Source organism: Hemiscyllium ocellatum, chromosome 8 (assembly GCF_020745735.1).
Source record: "Hemiscyllium ocellatum isolate sHemOce1 chromosome 8, sHemOce1.pat.X.cur, whole genome shotgun sequence".
NCBI classification, from domain to species: Eukaryota; Metazoa; Chordata; class Chondrichthyes; order Orectolobiformes; family Hemiscylliidae; genus Hemiscyllium; species Hemiscyllium ocellatum.
This window is the reverse complement of record NC_083408.1, coordinates 22,968,414-22,988,569: the sequence shown is the minus strand read 5'-3', so window position 1 is coordinate 22,988,569 and position 20,156 is coordinate 22,968,414. Positions and strand designations below refer to the sequence as shown.

Below are 20,156 nucleotides of genomic sequence, written 5' to 3'. Positions count from 1 at the left end.
ACCCAGGTAAATAGTGCTGTGAGGAAGGCATATGGTGTACTGGGCTTTATTGGTAGAGGAATTGAGTTCCGGAGTCCTGAGGTCATGTTGCAACTGTATAAGACTCTGGTGCGGCCTCATCTGGAGTATTGTGTGCAGTTTTGGTCGCCATACTATAGGAAGGATGTGGAGGCATTGGAACAAGTGCAGAGGAGGTTTACCAGGATGTTGCCTGGAATGGTAGGAAAATCTTATGAGGAAAGGCTGAGGCACTTGGGGCTGTTCTCATTGGAGAAGAGAAGGTTTAGGGGAGATTTGATAGAGGTGTATAAGATGATTAGGGGTTTAGATAGGGTCGACACTGAGAACCTTTTACCGCTAATGGAGTCAGGTGTTACTAGGGGACACAGCTTTAAATTAAGGGGTGGTAGGTACAGGACAGATGTTAGGGGTAGATTCTTTACACAGCGGGTTGAGAGTTCATGGAATGCCCTGCCAGTAGCAGTGGTGAACTCTCCTTCTTTATGGTCATTTAAGCGGGCATTGGATAGGCATTTGGAAGTTATTGGGCTAGTGTAGGTTAGGTAGGATTCGGTCGGCGCAACATCGAGGGCCGAAGGGCCTGTACTGCGCTGTATCTTTCTATGTTCTATGTTCTAAAGGCTTATTTTAGTTTAGTTTCTATGAAGAATGTAGTTACAAAAAAAAAGGAAAGACTATATGCATCTGTGCTTTAGAGAAAACTGAAAAAGCTAAACTTACTCCAAACCCAAAGATTAAATATAAAACTTTTATCTGTATGTAATACTTTCAATTAACACATGTATCATAGAATCAAAAATCACAGACAGAGGCTAATCTGCAATTTCACTGAGTGACAGTAAGCTGGAAATTTCATCACTGACTTACATCACGTGAAACTTCTCATTATGCACCAAGGTTTTGGCCCACAAAAAAAGGGACACATATTAAAAACAAAAGTTGGCTGCACGTGAATAAGCAGCAGGTTGCATTTCAATAATTTAGCAGCAAACCTCTTGACATCTCTCTTAAATAATATTATAAACGAAAGGTTACTCAGACATTGAAGAGTAGGATCTTGAAATACAGGGAAAGTGATTTTTTATTGCTTCTTACTTACGGAGGGTACATATTCTTCTAACTTGTCAATTGCTCCACTCTTGCTTAGATGTACGTGCAAACCTATAATACACAGTAACGTGTAAGAACCTGTACAGTAATTGTAAATAATACCACAAGTTAAGAAAATTGTAAGACCTCATTCCAACACTATAGGGAAAATGGCCAAGTCAACTTAAATGTAGATTTTAACTTGGCAAAAGAATTACATTAACCGATACGATTTCTCTATGTACTTACTGTCTTTATCGTCTAAGAGGTACTTCTTCATTTTAGAAACGGGAGTGATGTTGGTGGGGTAGTGGCTGCTGCAACAGCAGTGCCTGGAACCTAGATTCCCAGCAGCAGTAGGCCTGGAGCCTGGACTCCTGATAGTATTGGCAGCAGCAATAAAACCAACAGCCTCTCACGCCATTAGCATTCATAGGATCCCGAGTGGAAACAGGCCATTTGGCCTGTATAAGTCTACGTCGACCCTCTGAAGAGTAACCCACCCAGACCCATTCCCCTACTCTATTACTCTACATTTACACCTGACAAATATACCTAGCCTTCACATCCCTGAACACTTTGGGCAATTTAGTATGGCCAATTCACCTAACCTGCATATCCTTATCATTGCTGTTTTCAGCACAGGACTGTCTGAGGACCAGAATGTCTTTCAGCTACTTTGAAGAAGCCCTGAAGCTGTGCTTGAGATTCTAATTTGAACAGAAGATGAATTCCTATCTAACTAATTTCTTTTTATCGTTATTGTACCTCAAAATAGTGCCACACTGTAGGAACAAAACACTTAATCACTGTATCTTCAAGGTGTATGTGACAACAGATAAATCATTCATCTACCATTACCAGAAGAGTCCAGCCTGTCAAAACCAGACTTGATGGCTAAAAATACTCTAAGCAACACAAGTTTACAAAAGCAAAATCTAGAACCGGCTGTGTGACTTCCCATAGTATAAAGTGCTTAATATATACCATGTGTCCATCACTGCCCCTTACTAAAAATCCAAGTTACAACACCGCCATGTTGCAGATTTCCAAGCATTAATAAAAACTGAGCACAAGAGTTTGAAGGCTGCTATGATTTACTATAGAACACAGGACATCAGGACAACTATTGACGGAGAACAAAATAAAAACGGAGCCTAAACTGTTATGTTTCTCCTGAAAACCAGAAATACAAAAAAAGCATCTATCCTGGAGTGTTTACAAGCTTAGTCTCATTTTGATCTGAATCATAAAATCCGTACAATGTGGAAGCAGCCCTGTTGTCCCATCAGGTCCACATTGATCCTTCGGACAGCATCCCACATGGACCCACCCTCCTACCCTATCCTTGTTACCTTGCATTTTCCATGGCTAATCCACCTCCAGTTCCCCGGACACAATGAGCAATTTAGCATAGCCAACCCACCTGTCCCCACCCCTCATCCACAGATCCCATGCCTCACCCACACTCCTCACCCCTCATACACAGACTGTGCTCCCTCAGCTGTCTGCGCTTTGAATCTTTGGATTCAAGTTGTTCAGATTTCTTCGCGGTGCATTATTTCTGTCTGCTTACTTTATCTATCTAGAATATTTAAGGATTAAATAACTTTATTAACTCAATAATGTATAGACAAAAGCACTCATTGGTCCTAGACTTTACATCTAAAAAAAAAGTCTACACTTGCCTTTTGGAATTGTTACAGCAGTTTTTTAATTAATTTTAAAATGCATGGCTGAGTGAGTTTGAACTTATGAGAATTGGTGAGAAACAGAATGGAAGCATATCTGTATAAGTGTTAAATTGTCTACAATGTTAATAATTAGTAACGGGTGAATTCGGTCATGGCTGTATCACCATCACCTAAAGTTACAGATTTAAAAGGGTAAAAACTGGAAAAAAGGAAGATAGATAATTTTATCATGATTTGGAGATGCCGGTGTTGGACTGGGGTGTACAAAGTTTAAAAAAAAATCACAAAATCAGGTTATAGTCCAACAGGTTTATGTGGAAGCACTAGCTTTCGGAGCGCTGCTCCTTCATCAGATGGTTGTGAAGTATAGTACTTATATTTCACAACCACCTGATAAAGGAGCAGCGCTCCGAAAGCTAGTGCTTCCACATAAACCTGTTAGACTATAACCTGGTGTTGCGAGATTTTTAACTTTGGACAATCTTATGATGTACTTATTACTTCATTACTGTTTTTAGTTTGGATTGCAATAAGTAAAATGACTGAGTCACTGTACTGATTGTCCTGTTGAACTTTTCCTTTATTCTTTCATGGGATGTTGGCATCACGGGCAAGGTTAATGCCTGTTGCCCATCACTAATTGCCCTTGAACTGAGTGCCATGCCTGGCTATCTCAGTGGACAGTTGAGAGGCAATCACATTACTGCCGGCCTGATGTCACATGGAGGCCAGACCAGGTGTTGACGGCAGCCTTCCTCTCCTGAAATGCATCTGTCAGCCAAATGAGTTTTAGAATTGATCTACATTATCAAACAGGAATAAAATTTTACAGTCTTAGACAATCAAGCAGAGGATTCCACATCACCTTTCCATTACTGATCAAAGCTCAAGTTAAAGGTTTGTTTTCCTAAAAGAGTTACACCAGGTTTGAGTCCATAGCACTCTGGGAATTAAATGGCTAGTCTGCTACCATATCACTATGTTGCTCAAGATGCTTCAAAGCTGCATTGCTTATGTCATTACTATTATGCTAGTGAAGCAACTCCCTTCAACCAACCTGCAAGGAGCCTGGATAAGGGAAGATGGATGCTGACAGGTTCTCGAGATACCAAGTAACGTTTCAAGCTGATGGAGTGACCACACATGTTCAACGTGTTGAGCTGCTTCCTTGCATCCCGCTGACTGCACTCGTTAGTACATTGGGATAAAAGACGGTGGCATTCCTTGTAAGCTTGAAGAAGAACTTGTTCCTGCAGGTACACATGAGAAATACAAACATATGAAATAGGAGCAAGAGTACTCCTGATAGCCCCTCGAAGCAGCTTCATCAGCACAAAATCTCCATCACACCACTTTCCCATCCTTTCCCATATTGCTCAACTCCTTTATTGCTCAAAATATATTGACTTGTCCAAGTGCTGAACATATTCAACAGCTGAGCACCCAATGCCCTCTGGAGTAGTGAAGTTCAAATGTTTCACAATGTGCTTTCAAAAACAATTAACTTTGAAAATAAATGCCTTTTCCTTTCATGTGAAGGTAATAAACCAATTATAGGAGGACAGATTCTTTTAACACATGGGAGCCAAAAGAGATCATGGTTTGTTATATGTTCATAGCACTCAAAGGTAGGGAGATATCTTCAAATTGGTTCACAGGGAACAGAAACTTCACTGGAGGGCTCGAATGGACAGTTAGGCAGGTGAACTTTGAGAGAAGAGACTCAGGGGAGTTTAGTAAGAAAGACACATAGGAAAATGGCAGTTGAGGAGGTGAAAATTACTGGAAGTCAATGGGAATGTTGAGGGTACAATTAGTCATGACTTTATTAAATGGCAGAGCAGGACTAAACAGCCAAATGGCCAACTCCTGCTTCTAACTCGTGTTATATATGCAAAATTAGAGGGCTCATAAGAAATCTGAGCATTGTCTTTGAAGTATCCACTTTTATTGAGTATTGTTATTCCAGAAAAAAGTGATGCATGCATCTTTACCTGAAGCAGTAGGAATCCTGTAATGTGTTCAAGTTTGTTAATCTTTTACCAAAATAAGGACCAAGAAATTATAAACTGTCTTTGCATGACACAACAAAGATGACTCTTTGGCTCATCATGCTTTTAAAAACCAAGTAGAACTATCAAATTAATCTCACTCTACTCCTAACGTTTCCTTCAATCATTGACCTAATTCACTTTTGAATGTTAATCTTGAATCTGCTTTCACCAGCTTTTCAGCCAGTACATTTCTGATCACAACAACTCGCTGCATAAAGACAAAAACATTTCCTCATGTCATGTGGTTAAATAAACGAGCCTGAGAACAGCAATCTCTTCCTACACTGTCAATAAACTTAACCTTGATCAAATCTTCTCAATTTGTTTCTGTGTAGGGAGAAATATCTAGTTATAAGTAAAAGTGTATAATTCTGAGAAGATTAGTGGTCAGTCAAAAGTTTGGATTGAAAGAAAAAGAAATTAGAATAGGAGAGAAAGCAAAGTTAAGAAACCGATAAGAGTTTAAAAAGGATAAAAGCACATTCAATGAGCATTATTCCTCTTTGATGAGAATCTGGGAAATTAACAACGGACAAAGAGGAAATGGCTGGTGAATTGAATAGATATTTTGAGTCACTTTTTACAGTCATTTAAATCGATTTGGTGACCTACAGTGTCACTAACATTTTGTGGGATTTATGAGGAATCTGTGGAGGCTATCTCATTTGCTATTTGTAGGGTGTTTGACCACTGTTACCCATAGTTGGTTCATTTTAATTCTGAATGTTAGAAATATAACTTTTATATATGTTGTAGATTGTTTTATTGTTATAACTTTGTACAGTAACAGTTTTTTGACTGTAGAATCTTGTACAGTCTGTTATAACGGGTGTTTCGTTAATGTGAATTTTGGAACCTACTCCTAAAGCTTTTAAAACATGTGTTGGCTGTGACGCGATTACAATGTCATTACTTTAAGTGCTGTTTCTACAGCGTGATATTACTACAATGCAGGGTTGCACAAGAACGCAACCACTGTGTAATAGAAGAATTATCTATAGTTTTGTTCCCTTAATAAGAACCTCAAATCTCAGACACTGCCTACTTTTAAAAGAAAGTTTACTGATCCCTAGATCACATCACAATGTACCTTTGGTAGTGTGGTCCATCATCATTACAGTATGTTCTCCAGTTTCTTCACATTACTGTTATCCCATATGCCTGGCACCATCCTCGTGTACTTCTTTGCAAATCATTCCATTGTTTCAAGAATGGAAAACAATATTCCAGCTAAGGGCTTATTTTCAACTATATGTAAACCTAAAGATCCCATATGCTGTTTAAAAGTTTTCTCAACATTTCCTGGCACCTTCAAAGATGTGCGTGCAAGGTCTCCATTTGTTCACCACCATTAAAATTAGACTATAGTTCACATTACTTCTCTGCAATATTTCTTTCCAAGGAATCACTTTACATTTCCTCAACTTGAATTTCATATCTGCTCATTTCACGAGCTGTCTCTATCCACTTGAAATAAAATCCTCACTCTTAGTGTGTTTCCAAGGTTCTTACCATCTATGAACTTTGGATGTGCCATGTAACTCTAAGCTGTCACAACTCATTGGGGTGGTGTGCTGCAAGTCAAAAGTGAACATTGGGAGATTTGTTTTTGAGGAATGTTGTGGGTTGTTCCATTTAGAATAGCATCCCAGTTTTAGAATATCACAGTATCCTAGGCTGTGGTGGAGGAATCTGAGTTTTCATAACAGGTTATTGGTTTTAGACTCCTCAGTGAGATGGACGGTCTTACTAAGAAGATGCATTGTTTCACCTTTATAGGTCCAGAGCATCAACCAGCTCGAGAACACAATCAAGATCACAGAATCATACACTACAGAAGAGGATTTCAGCCCAAGTCTGTATTGTACGCTAAATCTACTTAGACACATTTTCCACCAGTAGGCCTGTAGCCTTGAATGCTATGACATGTCAAGTGTTCATCCAAGTACTTCTTCAAGGTTGTGATGTTACCCGCCTCTACCACTCATCCCAGAAGGGAATTTCAGAAACTGACAGTGATAAAAAATTTCCTCAACTCCCTTCTAAATCTCCTGCCTTTCACCTTAAAAGTGTGCGCTCTGTTAATGACCCTTCAACCAAGGGGCAAAAAAGTATTCTACCCACCCCATTCATGCCCCTCAATCTTATCAGATTCCTCCCGCAACCTTCTCTGCTGCAAAGAAAACAACCCAAACTTATCCACCCTCTCTTCAAAGCTGAAGTGCTCCATCCCTGACACATCCCTTCTGCAACTCCTCCTGTATAATCATATTCTTCCCATTACGTGGTGACCAGAACTGCATACAGTACTCCAGCGTGGTCTAATCAGAGTTCTGTGCAGCGCCAAATAAACTCCCTGCTCTCATAACCTATGCCTGACATAGACTGTTAAAGGCTAGTGTACCTTATTAAGCTATTCTGTTATCTTCTGGGATTTGTGGACGAGCATCCCAAGATACCCTGTATTCCTCTGAGCTTTCTTCCTTGTTTTAATCCTTCTTCCAAGTGCATCTCTTCATGCTTGTCAGGGTTAAACTGCACCTGCCACTGATCTGCCAAAATGACCGATCCATCTCTATCCTTCTGCAACCTAAGACCTTCTTCCTTACTGTCAATCTCACAGCCAATCTTCATGCTACCTTTGTGACATCCATGAACTTATCATCCCCACCTTTGTCTTCTGTCAGTAGCTAATTCTGGATCCAACCTGCCAAGTTATCTTTGATCTCATGTGCTTTTGGCTTCTTTATCAGTCTCCCACCTTGTCAGAAGCCTTACCGAAATCCATATCAACTATGTGACACTCATCCAGATGCCTGTTCCCCACCTCAAAATATCTAACCAGATATTAGACGTGGTCTCTCTCTGACAAAGCCTTACCGACCATCTCTGATTAAGCTTTGATTCTCTAAAAGGAAAGTAACTTTCTCCTTCAGAATTACCTCCAATAGCTTCCTTACCACTGATCGGAGACTCATTGGTCTATAACTAACTGGTTCATCCTTACCATTCTTCTTGAAAAGTGGAACCATATATCCTCCAGTTCTCTTAAGATGAGAGAGGAATTAAAAATTTGGATCATGGTTTGTAATTTCCTCCCCTTGTCTTCCACTGCAGCCTGGCAGGCAACTTAATTATGCCTGGGGATTTGTCCCCTTTAAAGCTCACCAAAAGCTCCAATACTTATTCACTCCTGATATTAAACTGCTCAAAAACCTCTGCCCATTTTCCCAAATTCCGAACCTGCATCCTCCTCCTCCTGACAGAAGTCAGGTGAAGTACTTGTTTAACATTCTACCAATGTCCTCTGGTTCCACACAGATTTCCTCATTGTCCCTAATGGATCCTCCTTTTTCCCCTTATTCTCTTCCCCTTGATTTACTTCAGAATTTCTCAGGACTTTCCCTAATCTTACCCACCAGTGTTTTCTCACTCCCTGTGTTTGCTCTCCTAATTGCTTTAAGTTTTCAATATTCCATTAAGTGTATTCAATATTCCATTGGGTCCTCAGATGATTTGCTACCTGTTATACACCTCTCTTTTCCTTTGTATCCAGTTCTGAATACTTGTCGACATCCAGGGTTCTCTGGCCTTGTTGTTCCTACATTTCACCATAAGGGGAACATGTTGCACTCCCCATGTTCGAACGTGCATTCACACCCTTAAGTAGCTGCTTCCAATCCATTTTGGCCAGATCCTGCCTTATTTTTTAAAAAAATCTGCAATTCCCCAATGCAAAATCATCAGACCACATTCTTCCTTTCCATAACAAACTTATGGTGCTGTGGTCGCTGTCAGAAAAAATGCCATCCCATTGCCACCTTTACTATCTGCCTGGCTTAAAGGAAATAAATTAAAACCGGGAATCATTTAAGAATGGAGGTCTTGTTTTCCAAATACCTGAATACTGTAAATTGCTTCAGAAGCACAATTTATACCAGGTATAGCTAACAAGCAGAAGCAAATGTAACTTTGCGAGCTCGCAGTATTCAGGACATAACAGCATGTATGAGCTCCAGTAATTTAACTGAACCTAACAGCCCAAACTGATTATCTCAGTGGAATATCTCAATGGAAGCCCCTGAGAATGCCAGACATTTAGGTGAAAGATTTTGCCCTCTAAGAGTTATTTGCCAAAGAGTCACATCTGAGCAACGATCTGAATCAGTACCTCATTTCTGGAACAAAGTAAAACAATCACAATTGACACTGATCATAGGAATACTGTTTCCTACATTGCAACGCTGATCACACATTAGTAGTAGTTGATTGGCTGTGGACAACTTTGGAATGACCTGCGTTTGTGAAAGTCCTGTTGTCTCTTTGCCCTTCTGGGATCTACAACCTAACTGCCCCTATATGACTGTTAAAATATAGGGAAGAAGATTTACCATGAAGATCATTTAAAAAAATTGATCATGCCAATTATTTCAATTATGGTAGGGAAGGTTTTAAACTAAAATGGCATGGAAATGCAAATCTATATGGGAAGACAGTCGAAATGGAAAGAAGGTCAAACAAAGACAGAATCAGAAATAAGAAGCAATAGACAGCGAATTCAAACCATAATGCAAAATAATGTGAACAGGACCAAAAATGATAAGACGACAATACTTAAGGTCCTGTTCTTAACACACAGACCACTCACAGCAAAATGGACAAATTAGTCATGCAAATAGATATAAATGAGTAAAATATAGTTGTGATTACAGAGAAGTGGTTGCAGAGTGACCGGGGCATTTTACGTTGAGGAAGAATAGACAGACGAGGAGGAAAAAGGAGTTAGGTAACCAGCATTGCTGGTTAACACAACGCAGAAGGAATTTAGCTCCAGTGAAGTGGAATCAATATAGGTAAAGTTTAGAGACAAGGGGATGAAAACAGAAGAGCAGGCTGTATACAGACCCACAAACAGTTATAGTAATGCTGAGGGAGGCATTAAAGAGAAATTAGAGACGCAGGCAATAAAAGGTACAGCTATAATTACGGGAGACTTTAATTTGCATACATATTGGGCAAATTAAATTATAACAATACCTTTGAGATGCAATTCCTGCAGTGTATATTGGATGGTTTTCACAATCAATATGTTGAAGAACCAATTAGAGGACAAGCCATTCTAGACTGCATAGTGTGTCATGAGAAAGGAATAATTGACAATATAGCTGTACAATGCCCCTTGGGAAAGAATAACCATAATGTAACCACACTAACAGCGGCATAAACTATGGTCCTGAATCCAAACAGAGGAAACTACAAAGGCACGAGCTGGCTATGATAAACTGGGGAGTATTACTTAAACAGACAACAGTAGATTAGCAATAGCAAACATTTAAACAGTGCACAGAAGAACTGTGATAATTGTTCATTCCTGTCTGGCACAAAAATAAAAACTGGCATGAACTAGCCTGTCTACAGCTAACAAGAGAAATTAGGGATAGTATTAGATCCAGGGAAGCAGACAAATTGGCCAAAACAAAAAGCACCAGACCTGAGGATTTGGAGTTTAGAATTAGTGGATGCATTGATGGCCATCTTTCATGATTCGATAGACTCTGGAAATCTCAGAGTTCCTATGGATTGAAGGGTGGCTCAGGTAACCCCATTATTTAAAATATGGGAGTTAGAGAGAAAACAGGAAATTAAAGACAAGTTAATCTATCATTTACGAAAATGGAGTCCATCATAAAGGATTTCATCAGAGAGTTCTTGGAAAAACAGTGGCAGAATTGGACAGAGTCGGCATTGAATTATGAAAGGGAAATAATGGTTGACAAATCCATTGGAACTTTCAAAGAATGTAACTGTAGAGGTCTTAAGGCTTCAGGAATAAAAGGATGACTAGGGTAGGTATCGGTCCAGTCAAGGATAGTAGTGGGAAGTTGTGTGTGGAGGCGAAGGAGATTGGAGAGACACTAAATCAATACTTTTCATCAGTATTCACTCAGGAACAGGACACTGTTGCTGATGTGAATATGAAGTCACAAATGATTAGAATGGATGGCCTGGAAATATGCAGGAAAGAGGTTCTGGGAATATTGGAGAGGATGAAAATAGATAAGTCTCCTGGGCCTGATGGCATTTACCCTAGGATCCTATGGGAAGCTAGGGAGGAGATAGCAGAGCCATTGGCCTGGATTTTTATGTCGTCATTGTCAACGGGAATAGTACCAGAGGACTGGAGGATAGCGAATGTGGTCCCCTTGTTCAAGAAAGGGAGTAGGGATAGCCCTAGTAACTATAGGCCAGTGAGTCTGACTTCAGTGGTGGGCAAAGTCTTAGAGAGAATGGTAAGGGATAAGATTTATGAACATCTGGATAGGAATAACGTGATCAAGGATAGCCAGCATGGTTTTGTGAAGGGCAGGTCGTGCCTCACAAACCTTATTGAGTTCTTTGAGAAGGTGACTAAGGAAGTGGACGAGGGTAAAGCAGTAGATGTTGTGTATATGGATTTTAGTAAGGCGTTCGATAAGGTTCCCCATGGTAGGCTAATGCTAAAACTACGGAGGTATGGCATTGAGGATACATTAGAGGTTTGGATTAGGAATTGGCTGGCTGGAAGGAGACAGAGGGTAGTAGTTGATGGACTATGTTCATCTTGGAGTGCAGTTACTAGCGGTGTACCACAAGGATCTGTTTTGGGACCATTGCTTTTTGTTATCTTTATAAATGATCTAGAGGAAGGGCTTGAAAGCTGGGTAAGCAAGTTTGCGGATGACACAAAAGTCGGTGGAGTTGTGGATAGTGAGGAAGGAAGTGGTAGGTTACAGCGGGATATAGATAAGTTGCAGAGCTGGGCAGAAAGGTGGCAAATGGAATTCAATGTAGCTAAGTGTGAAGTCATTCACTTTGGTAGGAGTAACAAGATGATGGATTACTGGGCTAATGGTAGGCTACTTGGTAGTGTGGATGAGCAGAGGGATCTTGGTGTCCATGTACACAGATCTCTGAAAGTTGCCACCCAGGTAAATAGTGCTGTGAGGAAGGCATATGGTGTACTGGGCTTTATTGGTAGAGGAATTGAGTTCCGGAGTCCTGAGGTCATGTTGCAACTGTATAAGACTCTGGTGCGGCCTCATCTGGAGTATTGTGTGCAGTTTTGGTCGCCATACTATAGGAAGGATGTGGAGGCATTGGAACAAGTGCAGAGGAGGTTTACCAGGATGTTGCCTGGAATGGTAGGAAAATCTTATGAGGAAAGGCTGAGGCACTTGGGGCTGTTCTCATTGGAGAAGAGAAGGTTTAGGGGAGATTTGATAGAGGTGTATAAGATGATTAGGGGTTTAGATAGGGTCGACACTGAGAACCTTTTACCGCTAATGGAGTCAGGTGTTACTAGGGGACACAGCTTTAAATTAAGGGGTAGTAGGTACAGGACAGATGTTAGGGGTAGATTCTTTACACAGCGGGTTGTGAGTTCATGGAATGCCCTGCCAGTAGCAGTGGTGAACTCTCCTTCTTTATGGTCATTTAAGCGGGCATTGGATAGGCATTTGGAAGTTATTGGGCTAGTGTAGGTTAGGTAGGATTCGGTCGGCGCAACATCGAGGGCCGAAGGGCCTGTACTGCGCTGTATCTTTCTATGTTCTATGTTCTAAGGCAGAACCAGTGGATGTCATCTACTTAGACTTTCAGAAGACCTTCAATAAGGTTCCACATAAGAGATTAACATGCAAATTTAAAGCACATGGGTTTGCAGGGTAGCGTACTGACATAGATAGAGAACTGGCTTGGGATAGGAGACAGAGTGGGAACAAACAAGTCATTTTCTGAGTGACCAGTGTGATACCACAGGGATCGATATTAGGACCCCAGCTATTCACAGTATTACTGCTTTAGAAGATGGTATTAAATATAATATTTCCAAGTTTGCAGACAGCACAGAGCTGAGTGGGAGGCTAAACTGTGAGGAAAGTGCAGAGATGCTTCGGTGTGATTAGGTCAAGTTGAAGGAGTGGGCATGACAGATGACTGTAGATAAATGCAAGGTTACATATTTTTGCAGCAAAAATATGGAAGCTTGATTATCATCTGCTTCCATATAACGCAATTTAATAGTTCTATTACATGTGATTTGTCTTTTTTTTTAAATAAAAGAACTCCCATTTGCCATTACGTGATTCTCATCCCCGGCAGTAGGTACCACGGTGCATGGAGGACTGGACTCCACATCAGCGTTGCATGACCAGTTGGCTCTTGCACTTTCTTGTGAAGAGCTTCATGTGAGCTATTGTGAAATGTTTGTGTTAATGGACTTGAAAAAGCTTCGTGAAAATGTCTCTATGGCCTGAGGACAAGCAGCTGGGAGCAATCTGTTCACTTAAAAATTTAAAGAGTTGATATAAGAGTGCAATTTCACTGGTATTGACCAACAGCAAAAGGACAGTGTTGAACAACAGTTTGAAATTTGGCTTCGCTGCTTGTATTAAGAGTTTTTCTTCTCTTTTGAAAATACTATGTTTAGATGTTAAACAATACCCGCAGACTCATGCGAATCTGTTTCAGTGACTAATTACTATGGTAACCAACTGCACAAATAATACCAGTACAAGGACTTGGACATGATGAGTCAGCTGCTCAGGGTGGTCAGAGTAAGGAAACTCTGCACATTGTGGGTGAGGGAGAGAGAGGTGGGTAGCACTCTGTTACCTGTGGTACATGTGTGGAGATGTCCTGAGGTGCTGAGTAGGCTGTGTAGAAGAGACTCAGGGTTAGTCAGGGTCAGATGTTACCAAGGATGAGAGCAAAGGGGAAGATGTTGCAGGAAATGGTGGGTACAGTAACAGAGGTAGAGCGAGAGTGAAGTATCAAAAAGAAGATAGGGGCACTTTCATTGGCAGAGTGGAGAAGGTCATTAATCATCTTCCTATTGTCTGTGCATTCCTTAAGTTGGTTGGGACTGCACTGGCCTGAATGATAACTCTGGTTCCAGCAGAATGGCGCTCTCTGTTGGCCTGGGAGAAAAGACCATCCTACCTCTGCATCACCCTATCCCCATCAGTAGAATCTCCATGTCCCACCCACAAAGAGAGGTACCACCTTGCTATTATCTGTCACGGCCAGAGCCAATGTCAGGAACCATGCAGGGCAGCTCCAGACTCGCAGCTCTTGGCTGGGTGCACAATATCTTTTTCAAGAGGGTGCTACACCACGGATGGTGGCCAATTCTGGGATACCCAGGAAGTGGGAAATAGTTTTGGATATGGTCTCTGGTGCTAGAATGCGAGAGAGGGACACCAAAGGATGGGATAGGTAATAAAAATAGGGAGATAGATAAAGGTAAAATAAAGTGTAAAATAAGATCGTAATCTGAAACCCTCTGAAAAAAAACTGTCAAAACTGACATTTAGCAAAAGGAATTAAGATTCAGCCCTTAGTCTACCAAGGCAGGTTTCATTCTGGGATGTGACTTATGCAGTGTTACAGTGGATGGGATCAGAAGACTGGCTAGACTTAGTGCAGCCAACAGGTACAGGTGCCAATCGAGAGTAATCAGTTGAAGATCCTGATGAGTTGCACTACATAGTACCATACAACAGGTCAAAATTTACTTAGACGGTGTGATTGTGTGTGTTAGGCTAACTACTAGGTTTGTTTTGAGTTTTACTGGCATTTTTTGTTGGTTTGCCCCTAATCTTTCCCATAGGCCCCATTTTTTTATGACATGATTTTCTATAACATGACTTCATACGGGAATGCAACTATGGTGTTATAGGAGAACTGCCTGTAATAGATTGGGAAACAGAGGTGCAAAGACACCTGGGTGTCCTTATATACCAGTCACTGAAAGTAAGCATGCAGGTACAGCAGGTGGTGAAGATGGCAAATAATATGTTGTCCTTCGCAGCAAGACACTTTGGGTACAGGAACAAAAATGTCTTGCGGCAACTGGACAGGGCATTGGCGAGACCACACCCACAATAATGTACACAGTTTTGGTCTCCTTATCTGAGGAAGGATGTCTTGGCGATAGAGGGAGTGCAGTGGTCATAAGATTTACCAGTTTGATTCTTCGCATGGTAGGACTGATGTGTAAAGACAGGCTGAATTGATTTGGATGATATTCACTAGGATTTAGAAGAATGAGGGAGGAATTTTATACAAATCCATACAATTCCAACAGGACTAGACAGGGGAAATGAGGGAAGGATGTATCCAATGACTGGGGTGTTCAAAATCAGGGGTGACAGTCTAAAATATGGAGTAGGTCACTTAGCACTGAGATGAGGAGATATTCATTCAGCCAGAGAATGGATGAACCTGCGGAATTAGGACTGCAGATGCTGGAAACCAGAATCCAGATTAGAGTGGTGATGGAAAAGCATAGCAGGTCAGCCAGCATCTGAGGAGCAGGAAAATCGACGTTTCGGGCAAAGGCCCTTCATCAGGAATGGAGGCAGGGAGCCTCCAGAGTGGAGAAATAAATGGGGGTGTGGGGCTGGGAAGAAGGTAGCAAAGAGTACAATAGGTGAATGGGGGTTGGGGATGAAGGTGACAGGTCAGAGGGGAGGGTGGAGCGGATAGGTGGGAAGGGAGATTAGTAGGTAGGACAGGTCATGAGGTTTTTACAAATATATTAAGGACAAAGGGTAACTAGGGAGCGAATAGGGCCCCTCAAAGATCAGCAAGGCAGCCTTTGTGTGGAGCCACAGAAAATGGGGGAGATACTAAATGAATATTTTGCATCAGCATTTACTGTGGAAAAGGATATGGAAGATACTGACTGCAGGGAAATAGATGGTGACATCTTGCAAAATGTCCAAATTACAGAGGAGGAACTGGTGAATGTCTTCAAATGGTTAAAGGTGGATAAATCCCCAGGACCTGATCAGGCGTACCTGACAACTCTGTGGGAAGCTAGAGAAGTGATTGCTGGGCCTCTTCCTGAAATATTTGTATCATCGATAGTCACAGGTGAGGTGCCGGAAGACTGGGGATTGGCAAACGTGGTGCCACTGTTTAGGAAGGGCAGTGAAGACAAGCCAGGGAACTATAGACCGGTGAGCCTGACCTCAGCGATGGGAATGTTGTTGGAGGGAATCCTGAGGGACAGGATGTACATGTACTTGGAAAGGCAAGGACTGATTAGGGATAGTCAACATGGCTTTGTGCGTGGGAACTCATGTCTCACAAACTTGATTGAGTTTTTTGAAGAAGTAACAAAGAAGATTGATGAGGGCAGAGCAGTAGATGTGATCTATATGGACTTCAGTAAGGCGTTCGACAAGGTTCCCCATGGGAGACTGATTAGCAAGGTTAGATCTCATGGAATACAGGGAGAATGAGCCATTTGGATACAGAACTGGCTCAAAGGTAGAAGACAGAAGGTGGTGGTGGAGGGTTGTTTTTCAGACTGGAGGCCTGTGACCAGTGGAGTGCCACAAGGATTGATGCTGGGCCTTTTGTCATTTATATAAATGATTTGGATGCGAGCATAAGAGGCACAGTTAGTAAGTTAGCAGATGACACCAAAATTGGAGGTGTAGTGGATAGCGAAGAAGATTACCTCAGATTACAACAGGATCTGGACCAGATGGGCCATTGGGCTAAGAAGTGGCAGATGGAGTTTAATTCAGATAAATGCGAAGTGCTGCATTTTGGGAAAGCAAATCTTAGCAGGACTTATATACTTAATGGTAAGGTCCTAGGGAGTGTTGCTGAACAAAGAGACCTTGGAGTGCAGGTTCATAGCTCCTTGAAAGTGGAGTCGCAGGTAAATAGGATAGTGAAAAAGATATTTGATATGCTTACTTTAATTGATCAGACTATTGAGTACAGGAGTTGGGAAGTCATGTTGCGGCTGTACAGGACACTAGTTAGGCCACTGTTGGAATATTGCATGCAATTCTGGTCTCCTTCCTATCGGAAGGATGTTGTGAAACTTGAAAGGGTTCAGAAAAGATTTATAAGGATGTTGCCAGGGTTGGAGGATCTGACCTACAGGGAGAGGCTGAACAGGCTGTTTTCCCTGGAGCGTCAGAGGCTGAGGGGTGACCTTATAGAGGTTTATAAACTTATGAGGGGCATGGATAGGATAAATAGACAAAGTCTTTTCCCTGGGGTTGGGGAGTCCAGAACTAGAGGGCATAGGTTTAGGGTGAGAGGGGAAAGACATAAAAGAGACCTCAGGGGCAACTTTTTCACACAGAGGGTGGGTTGTGTATGGAATGAACTGACAGAGGATGTGGTACAATTGCCACATTTAAGAGGCATTTGGATGGGTATATGAACAAGAAGGGTTTGGAGGGATATGGGCGGGTGCTGGCAGGTGGGACTAGATTGGGTTGGGATATCTGGTCGGCATGGACAGGTTGGACCAAAGGGTCTGTTTCCGTGCTGTACGTCTCTATGACAGTGCTGAGCTGGAAGTCTGGAACTGGGATAAGGTTGCGGGAGGAGAAATGAGGAAACTGGTGAAGTCCACATTGAAGCCATGGGGTTGAAGTGGAATTCTCTGCCACAGGAGTGGTTGAGGCCAAAATCCTGAATGTTTTCAATCAGATACAGTTCCTATAACTAAAGGGATCAATGGTCTGCAAGAAAAGTGTACAGAGTAGAATGATCAACCATGGTCATATTTATGGAGAAGCAGTCTTGAAGGACCAAATAACCAAATAAATTATAAGTTTATGCTAACATATTTCAACCTTTTAGACTCCTGCAGCATTAACGTTTGTGTAAAGTTCTCAGGTTTAGGTTGCAGCTGATTGAATGCAGATGCTAACCACCAAAACATCAGACACAGAACTCTGCGACTGTGTGCGGACACCAACATTAATTTCACACGATAAGAGTACATAGAACATTACAAGCACACCACAGTCTCATCATACTCGTAAAGTATCATGCTATCTGTCCTTGAAGAGCACAGTTTACCAGACCAGTTTAAAGAGCAAGGCAAGTTCTTCAGTCAGACACCCTTTCAAGAATCATGCAACAAAGACAGGATAGCCAAACTTTTCTCTCAGTGATGCTAACTTGGGGGAACTATGTTAAACTGCAGAGCAAATCTATGAAAATAAAAACAAATTCTCAAAACTTACATCGGATGCACACCATTCCTGAATCATGGACAGAATACATTTCAGAAGCACTTGGATAGCAAATGCTGGCTCCCACTCAGGTTCTATCTCAAGGTGCTGCCCAATCTGTCGGCTCATTGGCTCCATATTCTACAAATGATGCATAAAATTAACTGCTTAACGATTCATCAAGATAACATCAGGTCGCTTCAAGAACTTGCTAAATAACTAAATGAGCTACATCAATAAGCACAGGAAATTCAATTTTTTAAAAATAGACAAATTAATATTATAATCTATCCATTCCTAACCCTGAATCACATTGGCAGTCATGAAAACTTAAAAGTTTACTACGAAGATATTGAAGTCTTTCTCAGTAAGCATTAAGGAGAACATTATCACCCATTTTACAATGTTATAAGAAGGGAAAAGTGATTTATTAACACTTAGAACCTTAAAGAACATAGTGTTTTTGAGAAATTAATAAGAAATTGGAGCATTCCGAAAGGAAAAAAAAATTAAACCTAGTTCATGGTCAGTACCAGCTCAAGAAATTATAATAGTGCTCCAAACAAAACTATTCTGCTCTCTTTAATTGCAGTTGCATAAATATCTTTTGTTCTGAAAAAAATGCGACAAGTTAATCTACATCTGTCTATGAAACTTGGCTGATTCTAAGTTTCTTTAGTGTTGAAGTGTTCAAGTTTATAGGCATAATGCATACTTCTACAAAGTCTTACTGTGTCACCACCTAAAAGCCATTAACTTGCATTGTATATCTAAAATATTTATCATATTAATCAGGCACCTCACATATTAAATAAACTTTGTGCTACATAATATTAGGACAGTTAACATCGGTTTAAAGGAACTTTGATGCTACATAATATTAGGACAGTTAACATTGTTTTAAAGGAGTATCTTAAAAGGAAGAGAAAGAGGGATGGGAATTTCAGAGACTAGAGCCAAGGCAGCTGAAGGCATAGCCTTCAATGGTGAAGCAATTAAACCCACATTCAAAGGGCCTGGTTTGGAGGATCACACAGTCATCTTAAAGACTAAAAGGCCTGGAAACAATTAGATGGATAAGAACGGAGGAGGTCAGAGAGAGATCTGGAAACAACGACAAAAATATTAAAATAACACCAACTTGTCCAAAAATGACTGACTGCATTTTCTAGCGAGTCAATTTCTCACAGGATTAACAGATGACTGGCACAAAGGAGTGAGAAATATTGAATATCTATATCCCCTAACTTCAGCAAACTATTTAGTGGGAATTGTTTACATCAAAATCATTTTCTGTCAAAGCCATTAATAACTTAGGATCTGCAACATGAAGAGTGGTATAGTCAAAGTTTACCGTTACTTACTTGCATGGTTTTTAATAGCTTCAAAAATGTTTTAAAACCTTCAAAGAAATGCGCTCTTAGCTTGTCTGTCCACAGAGGTGGCTTGCAGATCAAAACATACCTTCAAAGAAAGGAAAACGAAGAGAAGAGATACATAATTTCTCCTGGTGAGTCTAAGGTACCTTTGCTGCAAACAAGCAAAAACAGACCTTTCAGCCTATTTAGGATAGTCGTTTCAAACCACACCTGGTTCCTCCCATGCATCTCCATTTCACCGTAGCATCACAATCTTTCATTCCAGTCTTCCCTCATCTGTACACTTAGCTTCCTCTTAAAACATGATGCTACCTGTCTCAATATTTTGATGCGGTTACAAACTTGAATTAGATAAATTAGATAAGCAGGTGGTTTATCCTTAATCAGGAGAAATTACTTGCACAAAGCTGGATTTTGCCATGCTGCAATGGCACTCACTTACAAGCCTGCCAATTATCTGCACCCATCAACTGAACTGACCTAGCTTGAAGCTACAGTGACTTTCAGAACCTTATTTTTTTATGAACTAAATACAGATAAATTATCTGAGGTACTGACTGGAAAATTGGCCTTGCACCTTGAGAAACTGGGTTCAAACTCAGCTTAATCCAATGGTTAGAAACCACTTCTCCAAGTAGAAGCTAAATCCAATTGCTTCTGGTCTTGAGGACTGCCTATAACTCACCATAAACAGGTAATCCTATTTACAAGTCCACGATACCTGCAGGAATGGATTGAGTGTTGTTTAAATGGTAGCATTGGGATTAGGTCAAAAGGAGATTTAATCAGCGACAGAGTGGTAGGACTGCTTGGGAGGTCAAAGAACAATACAGCACAGGAACTAGTTGTTCAGCCCTCCAAGCCTGCACCAACACATTTTGCCCT

The 20,156-nt window shown here is 41.0% G+C and overlaps 1 protein-coding gene across 3 annotated transcripts in view; it reads right to left on the bottom strand.

Annotated features, from left to right (window-relative positions):
- Positions 1-20,156, bottom strand: part of ubr1 (ubiquitin protein ligase E3 component n-recognin 1) — a 219,437-nt gene that overhangs the window by 141,759 nt on the left and 57,522 nt on the right. For 2 of the 3 annotated variants that reach the window (XM_060828682.1, XM_060828683.1), the window contains exons 13-16: positions 19,257-19,356; positions 17,905-18,033; positions 3,862-4,054; positions 1,121-1,182 (exon numbers count right to left, since the gene is read on the bottom strand). In XM_060828682.1, coding sequence (XP_060684665.1) covers positions 1,121-1,182; positions 3,862-4,054; positions 17,905-18,033; positions 19,257-19,356 — 484 coding nt within the window. The remainder of the gene's footprint in view (positions 1-1,120; positions 1,183-3,861; positions 4,055-17,904; positions 18,034-19,256; positions 19,357-20,156) is intronic. The other variant, XM_060828685.1, reaches the window with a different exon arrangement.